Source organism: Oreochromis aureus, linkage group 10, assembly GCF_013358895.1.
Source record: "Oreochromis aureus strain Israel breed Guangdong linkage group 10, ZZ_aureus, whole genome shotgun sequence".
Taxonomy (NCBI): Eukaryota; Metazoa; Chordata; class Actinopteri; order Cichliformes; family Cichlidae; genus Oreochromis; species Oreochromis aureus.
In genome coordinates, this window is record NC_052951.1 from 20,185,654 (window position 1) to 20,204,040 (window position 18,387).

General features: G+C 38.7%; 3 protein-coding genes across 4 annotated transcripts; all 3 read left to right on the plus strand.

Moving 5' to 3' along the window:
* Positions 1-2,494: 2,494 nt before the first annotated feature.
* On the plus strand, positions 2,495-11,521 carry LOC116317301 (serine protease FAM111A-like). Of its 2 annotated transcripts, XM_039617976.1 has the most exons (6): positions 2,495-2,517; positions 6,762-6,875; positions 7,656-7,724; positions 8,264-8,344; positions 8,981-9,043; positions 9,266-11,521. In XM_039617976.1, exons 4-6 carry the CDS (start codon positions 8,306-8,308, stop codon positions 11,099-11,101), a joined length of 1,938 nt encoding a protein of 645 aa, XP_039473910.1. In that variant the 5' UTR covers positions 2,495-2,517; positions 6,762-6,875; positions 7,656-7,724; positions 8,264-8,305; the 3' UTR covers positions 11,102-11,521. The 2 variants fall into 2 exon arrangements, with proteins under 2 accessions (XP_039473910.1, XP_039473911.1); XM_039617977.1 differs by lacking the exon at positions 7,656-7,724.
* Positions 11,522-13,443: 1,922 nt separating this feature from the next.
* LOC116317286 (claudin-4-like) lies at positions 13,444-15,566 on the plus strand. Its single transcript, XM_039617959.1, has one exon. The coding sequence runs from the start codon at positions 13,986-13,988 to the stop codon at positions 14,610-14,612; it is 627 nt and encodes a 208-aa protein (XP_039473893.1). The 5' UTR covers positions 13,444-13,985; the 3' UTR covers positions 14,613-15,566.
* A 903-nt stretch (positions 15,567-16,469) lies between these two features.
* Positions 16,470-17,350, plus strand: LOC116317287 (claudin-like protein ZF-A89). The gene has a single exon (XM_031736001.2). The coding sequence runs from the start codon at positions 16,617-16,619 to the stop codon at positions 17,277-17,279; it is 663 nt and encodes a 220-aa protein (XP_031591861.2). The 5' UTR covers positions 16,470-16,616; the 3' UTR covers positions 17,280-17,350.
* The last annotated feature ends 1,037 nt before the right edge of the window (positions 17,351-18,387 follow it).

An 18,387-nucleotide genomic window follows, 5' to 3' on the forward strand; every position in this document is an offset into this window, starting at 1 on the left:
ATCGTGGTAGGAAGAGTGAAATATTAAGCAGTTTATTTTCCACTTAGTTTTAGTTTTCTGGAAAAAACAAGCTTTGTAGAAAACTCAGTTATTCTGAGACCTGCATTAGATATAGATGCACCAAAATCATGTGTTTTCATGATTTTGGTGCAGTCAAAGTAATCATATTGAATGTTCTATTGATATTAACAGACACAGTACACTGGGTACACTGGTAATGTTAGTAATTGGAAGTTATTGATTCATTGGTTCACCTTTCTCCTGCAGGTACAATGGCCCCCAAAACTGGCATCCAAGCCGCTGGACTTAAGGTGCTGATTACCTTACTGGTGAGTGAGAAATGAACTGAAAGAAATAAATAATTTAAAAACTGCTTTTTGCATTTATTTGTCTATTATTTTTCTAATATTAAAATTTTTTTGATGATCTGAAACATGTTAGTGTCAATTAAACAAAACAAAGAAAAAAAAGGGGCAGATACTTTTTCACAGCACTATATATAAAATTGGCAAAATCACATAGCTCTTTAACATGTTTATTATCACTGTGAATATGTTTTAATTACACTTAAAAAATGAAATTGGGTGGTTGCTACATGCACAAGATCCAAACTTGTAATTTGAACTACATGATACAATCTAGTAAGAGTGGTCAGTTGCCTGACTAGATTGTATCATGTCATCTCTACAAAAACAAATTAAGTTGCTGAATTTCATGCAGATGCTACAGGATTTATGTACATTCACCATAGAAACATGGAAGTATTTAGTTCAAATTACAAGTTTGGATCTTGTGCATGTAGCAACCACCCAGTTTCATTTTTTTGAGTCTAGGAATAACTTAAATATAATTCTTTTTTTTCTTCTTGTTTATTTTTTATTCCCAGGAGCTTTGGGATTGGTGCAGTCGACGTGATATAATGCCTACCAGCAGCTGCAACTCTACTGAAGAGTGCTGTGTCACATATGCCAAGTGTGTCTCACGTGGCATATGTGACACATTGGGCAATGTTTTTGGCTATAATCGTAAATTGTTCATATATAATATATCGCCATATGAAATACATACCAATACATTCTTGCTTCTCAGTAAATCTGTTTGTCTAGTGAGAATAGGTGGGAAACCACGTGGAAGTGGTTTTCTCCTGTATGATAATTTTGTCCTTACAAACGCTCATGTTATTAAATCTGCTTATAATTTTAAGACTGATCAGCTTACTAATAACATCACTGTTACTTTTTCATATGAAATTAAAGAATTTATGTGGGATTGTGTAGCTGTAGAAGACGTTGTTTGCTATGGTTTTAATAATAAGCGTGACTGGGCTTTGTTAAAGGTCAATGACAGTATGCCATTGCCCAATGGTCTTTTACCACACGTTAAGTCAGTTTCTGACACTGAATGTTCTAACATCTTCATTATTGGACATCCTAATTGCGAAGGAAAACAAGTAGATTTTTGTTCAGTTGTTTGTCCTGAGAACCGCAGACAGGTTGTGGAGGAGAATTGGAGGAAAAATCCAGGTTCCAATGATGATTACGTTAATCGCGTGGTAAAAGAAATTCCAGAACTCAATGACATACTGGCATACAAATCTAAATCTCATCAGGGCTCTTCTGGTTCTCCTGTGTTTAACGAGGAAGGTAATCTTGTTGCAATGCATTCAAAAGGATACTTTTACCATGATGCTAAGGGTCAGCCTCAGAGCCTCATGGATTTCGGTTATCTTTTGTCTAGCATCATCAAGGACATTGAATTGCAGATGGTGTAGAACAGCGGTCCCCAACCTTTTTTTGCGCCACAGACCGGTTTAATCTCAGACAATATTTTCACGGACTCGCCTCTAAGGTGTCACAGATAAATACAACAAAATAGAATAATACGACCAAGACAAAAACTGTGGTATTTTGCAAATATAATAATAAATACGAATTCACTGTGTAATTGTGTAACTTTATTAGCAGCGTCCTCCTGAAAATGCTTTGACAACACTGAGAGTAACGTTGTCCTCTCTGCCTCTTAATGCTTTCTGGGGGCTATGGTAACATGTAAATATTTCTTTCAAATTGAGACACACAACTACGAAGACCCAGGCAAACAATAAAAACCCTGAAAACCATAAATTTCACACCCAAGCCTCAACTCTCATGGCCCAGCACCAAACGACTCACGGACCGATACTGGTCCCTGGCCCGGAGTTTGGGGACCGCTGGTGTAGAAAAAAAAGGTTTTTCCGTGTTGTAGTGATGTGTCGGTTGTGAACAAAACGGCTCTTAGAGCCGACTTTGAAGTGAACGACGCAAGCCGGCTCCTTATCGCGAGCCGTGGGGTTTTTTTTTTTTCCTTCTCTCACCCTCTCTCTCGCACGTTTTTTCCGCTTCACTCTGCACGAGCCTTGTGCTTTGCGCTGGGAAGAGGGGGGAGGGGCGGTAGTTACACTCGCAGTATAGCACAGGAACAGAGCGGGAGGGAGAGAGAGAGAAAGCGAGCCAGGGACAACAACGTCACATTAGAAAGGTATAGTAATCATCCACAACTATATTCAGTTGCAGATGATAAAGGATTCAGAAAGTTTATTCATGCAGGCCTATATGACAGAGAATGTGCATCTTCTTTTTGTTTTCATATTTTAATTTATATTTAACTGTGTTGTGGTTATCAGTGTTTTGTGTTGTTTCACTTTAAATTTGTTTAAAAGGAAAAAGCTGAGATTGTATGTAAATGTAAAGTTTAAATGTAAATAGTTGGTTTTTGTATTATATGATTTATTTATTACATTTTTAAACAACCTGAAGAGCCAGTTGGGAGCTGAAAGAGCCGGTTCTCTAAAAAGAGCCGGAAATCCCATCATTACCGTGTTGACTTCTTGACTCATGTAATTTGTGAATCAAAAATACATTTATCATTGAAACCAAACTGCTTTCTGAGCTTTATTGAACAAAGCCTTTCCTAATCGATCACCACAGCATGAACAGTCTTCATACCAACAACGATACAGAAATTCATGTGTGTGCATAGTGTTTTTTATTTACCTGTCTTTAAAGAGTATGGCAATGCTGTTGCAATGCATACAGGAGGCTATTTATACAATGAAACAAGGGGTCAAAACCAGAGTGTTATAGAGTTTGGGCATCCTTTTTCTGATATAATTGAACGCATCATTATTCAGAGGTTTGAGAGCGAAAAGTTTGGTCTCTTGAAGGAATACCTCGCCTGCAAATGCACTCGACAGCAAGACTTTTTGGTTGGTGTGAAGAAGATTGTTGAGGGCAGAAATCTCACAAAGTTTAAAAATATAGTAAATAATTCAGTGGCTGTAGACGACGAGAGTTTAAAGACTTTCTTTGAATTCTTCCCTGGGAAAGAGGAGATTGAGCCCATGGATATTAACCAAGTTCACAGAAGGTTAACTGCAGAAAGAAGATAAAGTGAGAACAGTTTGACCAGTTGTGATTTTTTATAAGGTCAGGACACTTGTTCAAAAAAAGCTGAAATTGTTTTTGCCTTATTCACACATTATTCCTAAACAACTGCTGCATCATGTACTATAAATAATTGTAATAATAATAATAAATGTATCCTGATTCTGTGCTGTTAAAGTTCAACGTCCAGTTAAGTATGAAGAAACCAAGAGATTTTGCTCAGCTATTAAAGGGCTCAAATTGTATAGACGTGATAAATATCATGTTGAGGTTTTCTCCTTTTTTTGTGACATTTACAGTAGTTTAAGTAAATGTTAAAACCCTCAAACAACCCTCAAATTTCAACAGGTTTCATTTTTTTACCTGTTCTACTTTTGTGTTTCAATTTAAATGCATTATTTCACTTTTAAAATTAATTTAGGCTGAGTACATATGGAGTGTTGATCAAAGGTTTCAAAATATGATACCTTGTCAATATATTCAATATGATCATTTTATACTGAAAGTATAGATTTTGAATGAATCTGGGTCACTTTCAGCATTTCTCAGATTTATTTTCAGTAAATATCTGACCTACATGCAATGAATAGAATACTGACCAGATCTAAAGATTCAGATTTACTGTAGGTTTTGATTGTTTGATTTTTTTAACTAGGGTTGTAGGGTTGGCCTCCCAGACCCTGCATGTGTTGAACAGGAATTGATGGGTATTCACTGATACCGATGTTAAAATAAAAATGAAAAAGGTCCTCTGGAACTGCAAGATAATTGACTCCTATTGACTCCTCACTCCTATTTCACCAACTCACTGAGGAGAATAGGGAGTTTTATTGCTGAGAGGTTCCTCGTAGGCATTCAAACTCCCACAAGTCATTAACCCAGAAGTATCAATTGCTCATCAGGTCACACTGAAAGTCACGTGTTTCATATTTCAATGATGCTGATGGCTGATAATTTACACTGAAAACAACTTAGGGATTCAATTTGTATTTAGTCCCAACATTCTGAATAAATAAAGGGTTGATACTGAAACAACTTTTTTTCATCCAGTACTTTCACAGCCAGACTGTTTCAATATTCATCATTCAGTCTCTCTGTTTTCATACTTAGTATCACATCCAAGCAATAACAGTATAAAATGGTATGTCATTATTTGAATTTTTTATGTTCTATCTCAGCCGTCCTTCTCACAGATGTTTTGAAAAAAGCCGATTGAGTGAGATTTCTTGACAAACTTGTTTCAGCTCACGCTAGAATACTCCTCCTCTGTCATTGAGGAAGCCACAGTCGACTCTGCGAGGGTAATGAAAAATACTTGTTGAAATCATCTCTTACAGACAAATTACAGCAGCTCTCAAGAGCACCATTTCCTCCTTCAAGAGATCAACATGATTCATCATGTTGGCCTGTTGTAGATATATTCTGGGTTAACTCTTAGCCACCACTGGCTTTTTAGGCATAATCATCATCTGTGTTCTGTTCTCCCAATGTGGATTATCAGAGTTTTCGTTGATGCCAACAACACCATTTCTCATGTGCTGTGGGAGGGTCTGTGGGAGGACTGCATGTTACAGAGAACTGGACACATGGAATGCAACACCTACAATTTCTGCTGACCTTACCTCATGATCTGCAGGCTGCCAGAGTGTTCATCATCATTGCCATCATGTTGAGTTGCTTGGGATTCTGCTTGGTGTGGTTGGGAGCAAGCGCACAAATTTTGTGCACATGAAAGGAAAAAGAGCAAAGTGAATTTTGTTTCTGGAATTCTCTTCATCATTGCAGCAGTTTTAGTGCTCATGCCACTAAGGTTGACAACCTATGCCATCTTCAGTCCTTTCTATGGTCCTTTCCAAGCAAACTCTCAAACCTGATATCTTTCCCAGATGCATTATCATGGATCAACTATCAGCAAAAATCAATGCAAAGCTTCTTTTTGAGGAAACAAGAAACCCAAGTCAATCTAAGTGCATGTATGTAAATTTATGTTATAGCTTATATTTCATTTTTACAAAGGAATCATATTATTTTTTCTGGTAAATTATTACAAATTAGCCTATCTACATAAACTATAGAATTAGATGCTAAATAACAATGTTTTGTTAGAGATTTTTTACATGCAGCATTTGCAGTTAATTTGGGAATTTAATTAATTTTAAGAGCTTTGAGAACTTTGAGAACTTTGAGTACAGAGTTGGGTAGTTGAAAGAGTCCTTTACTTTTAGTCATGATTGTCATTTTCATATATAAAAATTCTTTATTTAACAGAGTCTCATGTGGTTACATTTACAAGCATGACCAGTTGCTGGGACATCATTTGAAGCTGTTAGATGTGCCGTCACTTTGTTTTGGTTTCCTACCTTCACCAGGTACTTAATAAGTATAACAGCAACACAGCAATTGAAAAAAGGGGCCCTACACCAAAGTTCAGCATACCCAGGATAACTTTCCATTTACATATAACTGAGGCCATTGTGGTTCTCACTCATATTTCAAGGTAGCATAGCCTGGGGACCCATACTGGATGTGTACTGTTGGGATTTATGTTTATCTGTATCAGTCCAAGGAAGGCTGATATGGATAACAAAAAGATCTTCTGGTCAAAATAACCACAATGTGTTAAATGATGGTTAAAGGGAAGAGGCAGAATCATTTAACACAAAGCCAGAGTGTTGAAGAACCTGAGACTGGACCAGTGGCTGCAGAGTCCATACCTATGTTTCCACTTCTACATCCCTTCCTATTTATGAACTCAACTCAACCAATGATAAAGAATGCGGAAACTACATTAAAGCGCCTCCAGGAGCTTATAATAGTTAAACAAAGGGAAATGGACCCATTGAGACAACTGTTGGAAGAAGAAGAAGCCCAAAGACTGGAGATGTGTCAAAAACAGGATAAACATTGCAAAGAAATGGAAAAATTAACAGAAGAAATTGTGAAACAGCAGGTGGCAGAGAAGAACACGGAGGCAACCAACACAAAGGCGAGGCCTGGACAAATATTGCTAACACCTGTGAATTTGAAGATAGAGATACAATAGCAGCAACAACAGCCATGCCCACCAGCTCCAGCAACATGGGGAACACCACCAAACCAGGGCATTGTGCATCATCAGCAAATATCATGGTGAGGATTCCAAACGAGAAGAAGCTCAAGGAGCCCACCAGCCTCCAACAAGTGGACACCTGCTACAAAGAGGACACTGGAAGAGGAACTGCACCATAAAACCGATCTTTTTTATTAATATTATTACTGTGTTTCTATGTACGGAGAATTTGCCTTTGAATCTCATCCTGCAGCTTTGTCTGGTCTGTCTTACACACTCCGGTACACTAGATGGCGATCTGCGTGTTTGTGCAGGAAACAGGAACCACGCAAGCATTAGACGGAAAAGGCGCGAAACTTCTCCGCGTTTGGATAAGCTACAGGCAGTTGTTTTTTGCGCTTTAGGTAAGTGTTCAAATAAACAAAATAAAAAACACCTTAAATGGTTCCTTTTCGTCAATTTGTATGGACTCCTAAAGTACGTGAACATGCGCACGCTAGCAAGTGGGTATGGGAAGCCATCTCGGCCAAATATCGGCACTTTTCTAACCCGTCCGGTTAAGAAATGGCGGAAAAAACGCCATTTAATAAGTGGGAGGTCCTGCTACACAAGAGACAGGAGTGAGTGAGAGGACGTTTAAATGGCAGCCAACCTACTGTTTCCTGAAAAAACTGTTTTATTTACAACCAGAATCATCTTTATTGCTTCACCTCCACGTATTGCTCATGATAGACTACCCACTTTCACGACTACTGCTAACCTTTGTGCTTTTCACAGCAAATTGCTGTCAACATTACAGCCAGATGTCGCACTGCTGTTGGAGTCACCCTGAAATCGTGCAATATCCTGCAGAGTGTGCATGACTATGTTCCTGCATGTTTTCTTTAAATCTTAAATTCTTTTTTGAGCACAAATCAATTTCTGATTTGCTGTTTCGTTCATCCTCTAAAAATGTTTAATTTTGTCAGGGTTTTTTTTTTTTTTTTCCCAGAATTGAATACTTTAATTATTGTAATACAAACACAGCATCCAATATCTAATATGCATGCCTTAGACATGAAAGTTTGAAGAAACATGCACCTGTCTCGTATTCTCTGACAGATTTCACTAGTTTGACTGTGTGCCCTCAGCGGGGATACTGTGACTTTGGCCTGAGTGTGTTTTTGCTCTTTTTCTGGTTTAAGTACCGCCCTTGCTGCCAGTTGGAGAGAGGAGACCCAGACAGGGCGCTCATCCCCCTTACAGTGTGTTTGGTGTGTGATTTTATTACAAAAACAAAGAGCAGTAGTAATATAACTTATTACTAATAATGTTTATTTTCTTAGGTGTCGCTTTAGCTCCACCATCTCTTTTAGTTTTGAAATTGACAATTTTCCCTCCTTGCCGCCTTTTTTCCGCTAAGACTTTTCTTCAATTAAATCCCCTGGGCTTCCTGGATAACACTGGCAGATACTTGTTTCTGCATTGTCTCTGCATTTTATCTTGGCTTGTTTTTATTAGCCCAAAGTTGTATTAATTATTTTTAACTTTAATTAGCTTTTTTGTTTTTAGGGTTGCATTTTAAGGAATTTTGTTTTGGATTATCTTCAGATATTGTCACATTTAAGAATTATGTGTGATGTAATGCAGCCCAATTTTTAAAACTTCTGTAATCTACAACTGGCATTGGTTATCTGCTTTTGTGTTTCTATGCATTTCCTTTGGCATTGAAGTTGATCTTAATAAATCACATTGACATTAATGCACACAGTAAAATGTGTTGTGTAATTGATTAAAAATCACTTTTCTTCAGGTAAGAAACTGCAGTACCTATTTGTCAAATTCAACAGGAAGGATGACGAGCAGAAATAACCCTCCAAGAGACAATTTTAAGGTGCTGATTTTCTCATGTAATTATGAAGCAGTTAAAGTTGTTATGAATGAATTTATGTACAGGGATGTTTTGATTTGTAAGGTTATGGTGTAGATACAATACACTCCTCAAACTTGATAATCAACAGTGTAGTACAAAATGTGTTAAACTTAACCAGGCAGGGAGCATAGGTCACTATGAATCAGTTTAATTTGCTTTAGTGCAATAAGGGACAACAGGTGCGCTGGAGTGGCAACAAGACCACCCCCAGAAAAACTGTTTTACAGGTGTTGAGTACACGCCATTGCTCATATACTGTAGATGCTCCATCCTGGAGGAACTTGACTGCCTGTGTGTCCTAAATGTCACTACAGGTATTGTCTCATGGTACAAGCAGTGATGAGGACCATAGCAAAAATCAGAACTAGATAAAGGTTAGTCATGAGCAATGGTCCGTGGAAAGTATTCCATTTTTGGCAGTTGTCTCGTTGCCTCTCCAGTGCTCTAGTCACTGCACACCAAAGCAGGTGAAATGGACTCTCAATGCTTTGTAATTATATCAGTTTACCAATAGTACCTAACTCTTATAATGGACATTATTTTCTTTTAAAAACTGTATACTACATCTGCGTTAATGTTCCTCTCTGTTACTTCAAGGAATCAACACGCTCCCAGGATAAGGAAAATATCCCACCTCCTGATCTAAATCCTGCTGCAAAGGTAAAGGTTTATTCATTATTTCTTTTCTGTGTTGGCAATAAAAAGAAATGGATAAAACACCCACATATTTTCAGGCAGTTTAACTGAGTTATAGGTGTACCTGTTTTTTGTTAGCTAGGAATGTTGATAATGTTAATAATGCAAAGTGACTTAAGAACATGTTAGTAATTGAATAGAATAAGATTCCCCTGTAAGTGAGACCTGATTGCTTGTTCTTCCTAGGAAGAAGAGCCTCATCTGACCCATTCTTTTGAGTGGAGTTACAGGAAGAACATCTATACCCATACCTGCAATCAAGCGCAAAGTATTGAGGACTGCCTGAAGAAAAGTCCAAAGTTCAAAGCAGCTGCAGAAAAGCAGAAGGGCAAAGAGCTTGTTATTGTAAGAAGTGGGAAAGCGATAGCTTCACACTTTCCATGCAGAGTAATTAAAAATGAACGTCTGACTCTGAAGTTTGTGAAAGCTGAGGAGAAGCCAAAGAAACCAGTTAGCGGCTCTGGTTATCCCTGCAAAAAGAGACAATCTAGCAAGCTTGTGATATTTCATGTCATGGCACGAGGAGGTAAAAATGTTGTCAGAATCCTGAAAAATCCTGAACTAAGAAAAGACATGCAGGAAATTACTGTTTACGCATATGAAGGGGAAAAAGTGAAGCAAGCTCTACGAAGAGATGGTCGTTTTCTCAATACCATGTTCAAAAAGAATTGCGTGCTCTGTAACATGCACACTGAAGTGAACACAGAGATGTGCAATCTGGTTGACGACCTTGATGATGAAACTTTTAAGATCAAATTGCTCGACAAGTCTGATCCACCAGAAAGTCAGCCTGGCAGTCTTGATGACGCTTACGTGCTGCAGAGTGAATCTCAGGCAGGTGATTCTGGTGGGTATGAGGAGCTTTCACAGCAGACTAACACAGTCGAATCAGAGACCGACAATGTAGCAGAAAAGAAACCAAATCTGTGTCTAAATATTTATTTAAAACAGATGCAAAATTGTTTGTCTTCAGAATTTAAAGACTCAATCAAAAGCAGCAAAAAACAAACTCATGATCTTAATTTCACCCAGAATCTTTTGCGTCTGGAGTTTGGGAGCAATGCTCAGTCGTGCCGAGAAGTGAAGACGATGAGGAAACTCATGGAGCTCAGTCATTCTGTTTGTCAAGTAAGAATAAATGGGAAACCACAAGGAAGTGGTTTCCTCGTGTTCAGCAGATTTGTCCTCACAAATGCCCATGTTATTAAAGATTTCTGTAATGATAACGGCCGGCTTAATGAGCGGGTCACTGTCACTTTCTCTTATGAAAGTCTGGAGCAGAACGATGGCCTGATAGATGTGGAAGAGGTTTCTGGTTATGATTACTCACCTGATGTGTCAGGGACTGACTGGGCTTTGTTAAAGCTCAGTGATGTCCAGATATTGCCTGGTGGTCTCCTAACACACTGTGGATTCATTCGTCACAGTGGTGGCATTAGCATTGTTGGACATCCAGCTGGTGGAACGAAAAAGATTGAATCTTGTTTGGTTGTTTCATCTGAGAACCGGAATCAGGTTGTGGAAAGGCATTACAGTAACAATAAAGAGCCTTTCCACTTCATTACTCGCAGGTTCTTTGAAAACGTGGCAGGTGATCTTCAACAGCGCAAACACCTTCTGACTTACGAGTCTTGTTTATTTGATGGCTCCTCTGGCTCTCCTGTCTTTAACGAGGACGGCGATGTTGTTGCAATGCATTCAGGAGGGTACGCCTACCCTGGTGTGATGGGTCAAAACCAGAGTGTCATAGAGTTTGGGTATCCCTTTTCTGACATCATTGAGCACATCATTATTCAAATGGTGGAGAGAGAAAAGTTTGATGTGTTGAAAGAATACCTCAGTTGCAAATGTGCTCGACAACAAGACTTTTTGGTTGGTGTGAAAAAGCTCGTTGACAGCAGAAATCTCACAAGGTTTAAAAATGTATTGAACAGTTCAGTGGCTGTAGATGACAAGAGTTTGAAGGCTTTCTTTGAATTCTTCTCTCGGAGAGAGCAGCCTGAGCCCATGGATATTAACTGAGTGCACAGAAGGTTAACTGCAGACAGAAGATAAAGTGAGAACAGTTCGAGCAGTAAAAGCAGTTGTTATTTTTAATGAGTCAGGACACTTGTTTAAAAAAACATAATTTTTTTTCAAATTACTCTTTCACATAAGATTTTGTTAAACAACTGATGCATCATGTACTATAAATAATATTAATAATAATAATGCCTGTATGCTCGTTCTGTGCTTTTGAAATGCAAGTAATAACGACTTTATACCCTTTGTACTGGTTTATATCTGTTTATTTTTCTCTTTTTTGTGCATGCTTTATTTCAAATTTAGAATCAACTGTGGCTGAATATATATGGAGTGTTGATCAAAGGCTTCAAAATATGATACCTTGTCAATATTTTCAATATGACCAGTTTATATCAAATAAATACGGTTTGCTGTGTAGTTGCTTTTTATGGTGTTGTTTTTTAATCATATGAGAGTCTGAATCTGGGTCAATTTCAGATTTATTTTCAGTAAATATCTGCCCTACACACAATGAACAGAATACTGACCAGATCTGAAGATGCAGGTTTATTTTGCTGTGTAGGGTTTGATTATAATTTTTTTTTTTTTTTAACTAATTGTAGGGTTTGCCTGCCAGACCCTACATGTGCCAAGAATTCTTGGTCATTCACTGATACTCAGGTTAAAAAAAAGTGCAAGACAATTTATCACTCCTACAGTGGCTTGCAAAAGTATTCGGCCCCCTTGAACTTTTCCACATTTTGTCACATTACAGCCACAAACATGAATCAATTTTATTGGAATTCCACATGAAAGACCAATACAAAGTGGTGTACACGTGAGAAGTGGAACGAAAATCATACATGATTCCAAACATTTTTTACAAATAAATAACTGAAAAGTGGAGTGTGCGTAATTATTCAGCCCCCTTTGGTCTGAGTGCAGTCAGTTGCCCATAGACATTGCCTGATGAGTGCTAATGACTAAATAGAGTGCACCTGTGTGTAATCTAATGTCAGTACAAATACAGCTGGTCTGTGACGGCCTCAGAGGTTGTCTAAGAGAATATTGGGAGCAACAACACCATGAAGCCCAAAGAACACACCAGACAGGTCAGAGATTGAGTTATTGAGAAATTTAAAGCAGGCTTAGGCTACAAAAAGATTTCCCAAGCCTTGAACATCCCACGGAGCACTGTTCAAGCCATCATTCAGAAATGGAAGGAGTATGGCACAACTGTAAACCTACCAAGACAAGGCCGTCCCACCTAAACTCACAGGCCGAACAAGGAGAGCGCTGATCAGAAATGCAGCCAAGAGGCCCATGGTGACTCTGGACGAGCTGCAGAGATCTACAGCTCAGGTGGGGAATCTGTCCATAGGACAACTATTAGTCGTGCACTGCACAAAGTTGGCCTTTATGGAAGAGTGGTGAGAAGAAAGCCATTGTTAACAGAAAACCATAAGAAGTCCCGTTTGCAGTTTGCCACAAGCCATGTGGGGACACAGCAAACATGTGGAAGAAGGTGCTCTGGTCAGATGAGACCAAAATGGAACTTTTGGCCAAAATGCAAAACGCTATGTGTGGCGGAAACTAACACTGCACATCACTCTGAACACACCATCCCCACTGTCAAATATGGTGGTGGCAGCATCATGCTCTGGGGTGCTTCTCTTCAGCAGAGACAGGGAAGCTGGTCAGAGTTGATGGGAAGATGGATGGAGCCAAATACAGGGCAATCTTGGAAGAAAACCTCTTGGAGTCTGCAAAGACTTGAGACTGGGGCGGACGTTCACCTTCCAGCAGGACAACGACCCTAAACATAAAGCCAGGGCAACAATGGAATGGTTTAAAACAAAACATATCCATGTGTTAGAATGGCCCAGTCAAAGTCCAGATCTAAATCCAATCGAGAATCTGTGGCAAGATCTGAAAACTGCTGTTCACAAACGCTGTCCATCTAATCTGACTGAGCTGCAGCTGTTTTGCAAAGAAGAATGGGCAAGGATTTCAGTCTCTAGATGTGCAAAGCTGGTAGAGACATACCCTAAAAAGACTGGCAGCTGTAATTGCAGCAAAAGGTGGTTCTACAAAGTATTGACTCAGGGGCTGAATAATTATGCACACCCCACTTTTCAGTTATTTATTTGTAAAAATGTTTGGAATCATGTATGATTTTCGTTCCACTTCTCACGTGTACACCACTTTGTATTGGTCTTTCACGTGGAATTCCAATAAAATTGATTCATGTTTGTGGCTGTAATGTGACAAAATGTGGAAAAGTTCAAGGGGGCCGAATACTTTTGCAAGCCACTGTATATATTCAAACTTCTGCAAGTCATTATTCCAAGACAGTTGGCAATCAGGTCACTCCGAAAGTGATGTGTTCTGGCTGGGAACTTTACGTTAGCAAGTGCTGCGAATAAATCTCACACATTTCAGCAATGCTGATAATTTACACTGAAACAACTTACTTAGGGACTCAATTTGTATTTAATCCCTAAATTCTGAATAAATGAAGAGTTGTTTCACAGTGACTGCTTTCGCAGCCGGACTATTTCAGTACTGATCACTCAGTCTCTGTTTTCACACTTAATTTTTACACCCTATAAAACGGTATGTCTTTATTTGAATTGTTTATTTTTCATTTACACAAAATGCATTCATTTTGTCATACCAGCCTTTGTTTCTGTACTCAGCTCTACTTTTCATTGGTGGTTTAGTGAGATTTCTTCACAAACCTGTTTCAGCTCATGCTAGAAAAAACTCCTCCTCTGTCATGGAGAGGAGGAGTATGTGCAACAAAACCAACTACCTGCTGAAATCATCTCTCACAGACAAACTACTACAACTCTTTGGAGCACCTTCCTTTCCTCCTTGAAGAGATCGACACAGCTTCATCATGTCGGCCTGTTGTAGACATGTTCTGGGTTTGCTCTTATCCATCGTTGGCTTTTTAGGGACGATCTTCATCTGCGCACTCCCGATGTGGAAAACCTCAGCCTTCATTGGTTCAAGCATCACCACTTCTCAGATCCTCTGGGAGGGTTTGTGGGTGATGTGTGTGATGAGGAGTACAGGCGAAATGCAGTGCAAATCCTACAATTCTATACAAGACTTACCTAAAGACCTGCAGGGTGCCAGGGTGCTCATCGTTTTTGCTATCATCATCCAGTTCTGTGGGATTCTGCTTAGTGTGGTTGGGAGCAAATGCATCAACTTTGTGCCAAACAAATGGCAAAAGACCAAAGTGGTTATAGCTTCCGGAGCTTTGTTTATTATTGCAGGTTTCTTGGTGGCCCTACCAGTCAGCTCATGTTGGATCAACCTCACCATTAGTATGAATTCCAACAGCCTTTTCCTGGACAACGTTCATAGAGTGGAGCCGGGAGCCGTACTCTACATCGGCTGGGCCCCTGCAGGACTGCTGTATCTGGGAGGAGGCCTCCTCTGCTGCTCCTTTTCCTCCAGGAATGAGACTGACTATGAGGTTGGATACTCCAGGGCTGATTCTGTGGAAGCAAGATAAAGGTTTCACTTTCTCTTTGCCATTGAATTAGTCTATTATTAAGTTAAGTAAAAAATTATGACTGCTTAACTGACTGTAAATTGTTTGGGTTCAAAACATGCTGTCAAAACAAACTGTAGGAACAAAGACCCAGGATTTTGAATGTGTGAATGCATACTAGTCAAAAAATGAAAAGTAAGTTTGCATTCTAAATGGATTTTGTTAACCAAAACTATGATATATGTATATACAAGGTGTTTAGTACAAGATGTGACCTCTTCTGGGTGTAATGTAGCCAGTCACCCATCTGCGCATCGATTTGTTGTGAGGACGGTCAAATCAGAGGTGTGAATCTCACGAATATGGAAGATACACGAATACATGTATATGCCAACAGCTAAGCTTCAGTCAGTTGCAGCATGGTGACACTAACTGAACCAGTTCTGAAGTGTACAAGTCGGTTCATTGTGTTCACTAACGAAAATACCAATAAACCACATCTGAAAACCACTTACAGAATATATTTAAATAGATTTAAAACAAACTAGTTTCAACACATAAAACTTGCCTTTCTTTCTTTTACCAGTATATATTTTCTTGTATTTACAAAATTTGGCTATACATCTTTTTCCATGTATGTTGTTTTATATTAGTAACACAGACATACTTAAACATTTTTTCTTATATCTGTGGAATTTAAAGCATGCACATTTAAAGTAGTTTAATATCAAATTTGAATTATAAAAATTTGATTAATAATGATAAAGTAATTGATTTAAATTTGTTGTTTGAACTTACTTTTCCTTTGATTTGTTATTGATCAATGTTTTTTTCTGTGTACGATTATATGCCAATATAATTTAAGACTGGCATTTAAGGGTATAAAATATCATTATGTTAGCAAGAATAGTTACAATAATGTCAAACGATAAAGAAATTCTAACAATAAATCTGGTTTTGGGAGTGTTTGTGAAAGAATCTTTACAGCTTTTGTGGTAGATCCTTGCTGCCAAACAGGCTAAAAATGTATTTATTTTTATTTCGTTTGGTAGATTTTTGCATTAAAGAATGAGAGTCTAAGGAAAAAAAACCATATTCCTAACAAATATTTACACAACATTTATTAAAGAACGTCACATACTAAGTTAAAGTTATTATAAGCTCACAGACTTGTCAGACTTGTCTCAGTTTTTTTCAAGACACCAGTTGTGTTAGGCAGTCAAAACAAAGGTGAGTTATTTTGATTCAAGTTATGTCAAAATGCATTTTCATGGATCAACCTTACCATTAAAAATTAACGCAAAGCTTATATTTGATGAAACAAGACAGCGCAAGTAAATATGAGTACATTTATAATATGTGACAGTTTATATTTCAGCTTTACAAAAGAATCCGATTAAAACAGATTGGCAGATTGTTACATGTTAGCCTATTAACATAAAATATCGTCTCAGATAATATATAACAATGGGGTTTTTTAACAATTTTAACTCGCAACATTTGCAGCTAATTTAGTAGCTTTGTGACTTAGTACAGAGTTGGGTAGTTACTTTTAGTCATCACTATCATTTTTATATATATAAATTCACTATTTAACAGAGTCCCCCCTGTTTACATTTAAGGTAAGCTAAGCTAAGGTAGCCTACCTTGGGGACCCCTACTGGATGTGTGCCTTGTATGCCTCCACCAGTATTTGAACCCCGATTGTTCATAATTACCATTTTGCATGTCTGCATTTTTCTGATTTTGTGATATCGGCCTTTGTATTCACATGTGAAACTCAACTGTCCTAATCACAGGTGCTTTGAAACAAGCTGGTTGGGTGAGATTTCTTTACAAACCTGTTTCTTCTCATGCTAGAAAACTCCTCCTCTGTCACCTCCTTTAGCACTCTAATCAGTAGGAAAGAAAACCAGAGTCGACTTCTCCTCTGCGTGGACAATAAAAACTAATACCTGCTGAAATCTTCTCTTACAAAACTCTCTTACTACCTTTTCTCCTTGAAGAGATCAACAGAGCTTCATCATGGCAGTTAGCTGCAGACAGATTCTGGGTTTGGTCTCAGCCATCATTGGTGTTCTAGGGACAATAGTTATCTGTTTCCTCCCATTGTGGAAAGTCTCAGACTTCATTAGTGCTGACATTGCCACTACTTATATGATCTTTGAGGGTTTGTGGGTGAACTGCATTCTGCTGACTACAGATGAGATGGAGTGCAAAGAGTATGATTCTACGCTCACCTTACCTCAAGACCTGCAGGATGCCAGAGTGCTCATCGTTTTTGCTATCATCATCCAGTTCTTTGGGATTGTGCTTGGTGTGGTTGGGGCCAAGTGCACCAACTTTATACCAGACGCAAGGCGAAAGACCAAAGCGGATATAGCTTCTGGAGTGTTGTTTCTCATTGCAGCTAGCTTGGTGTTCCTGCCTGTCCACTGGACCACACACGCCATCGTAAATGATATGTTCAACCCTGACCTGGCCGACGATCAAAGGAGGCATCTGGGAGCTTCGCTCTTCATCGGCTGGGTGTCCACAGGACTGCTATGCCTGGGAGGAGCCCTTCTCTGCTGCTCCTTTTTCTGCAGGAATGAGACAGAATGTGACGTTAAATCTGCACATACTAACACTAAACAACAACGTTCATCTAGACAGCGCTCTACTAGAAACAAGAAAAAGGTTTCATGATGGTTTCACTCTCTGTTTGACTGAGTCCACTGTTAACATCAGGTAATAAAGTCTGAAATATGAGTAAAATATGTAGGAATCTTTGCATTTTGTCTGTCTAAAAAACATATGGTGGGAACATGTGCAGTATTCTGAATGCTTGTGAGCACACAGTCAAAAAAAGCTGTTTTTTTAGTTTCTTTTTTTAATGTTAACAGGGTAAATAACAGAGCCAATATAAAATCATACCCTCTGACATGCATGGGTTTTTACAGGATAAGGGAACTGAGTTGAGCAAGTTTATATTCTAATAGATTTTACTGAAGCTTGCCATGTTAGCAGCTAATGCTAACTGGAGCAAAAGGGCTAATGCTATGTTCTTTCAGCTTTTTACCCAAATTAGCAGATAATGCTACCCATACCACTAACTATTATGCTTTGTGTCACGCTGGAAATTTTGGGATACAGATTCTACATTCAGAGCCAAATCCACAACAAATATATTTTGCAGCACAGATTTTTCTGTTCCTGTTGTCAAGCATACAATGCATGTTGAACTGCTGTTCATGGCCAGAGAGAAGGCACTCCTCTTCCTGGAATGAAGGGAAACCTGCTGCCTCCTCTCTAACACAGTGGCTTATCTCTGTCCTCATTTTCCCTCATTTTGTCAGACAGCTCTGAACAGGGTAGAACAAGGAAAAAGTGATGAGTGCTATTCGCTGCAGATCTAAACACAGGAAACAGGCTTAAGCTGATCAAAGCTCAGATTTGATCTACTGTAAGGAAATGAAAATGTCTGAATGAGGGTTCAGCTGGACCAGAAGAAGTTGTGCTTTTTAATCTGTCTGGATTTACTGAAGTATCCAACAACTCTTATCTGTGGGCACAACTACTGAATAAGCTGTATCAAGAACTACTGGGAAGAGGAGGAGATTAAGAAGAGTTTCCAGCTGTTATCAGTGCAGAAAGGGCTTCATACCAAAGCTAGTTCTGTAAACACCTGATTAGCTGAAGAAGACTAGACTCTAAACCTCTCCTCATCCACAACATGCTGGACTTAAAGATGTGGCCTGTGGTGTGTGCACTGGGAGGGCCCTGAAAGTCTCCAATTCCTGTCTGCAGTGTGTGG

Coding starts and splice junctions, on each gene's coding strand:
- LOC116317301 (XM_039617976.1), top strand. CDS start 8,306: ATGACGAGCAGAAATAACCCTCCAAGAGACAATTTTAAG. Junction 8,345..8,980: donor CTCCAAGAGACAATTTTAAG/GTGCTGATTTTC, acceptor TGTTACTTCAAG/GAATCAACACGCTCCCAGGA. Junction 9,044..9,265: donor ATCTAAATCCTGCTGCAAAG/GTAAAGGTTTAT, acceptor TGTTCTTCCTAG/GAAGAAGAGCCTCATCTGAC.
- LOC116317286 (XM_039617959.1), top strand. CDS start 13,986: ATGTCGGCCTGTTGTAGACATGTTCTGGGTTTGCTCTTATCCATCGTT.
- LOC116317287 (XM_031736001.2), top strand. CDS start 16,617: ATGGCAGTTAGCTGCAGACAGATTCTGGGTTTGGTCTCAGCCATCATT.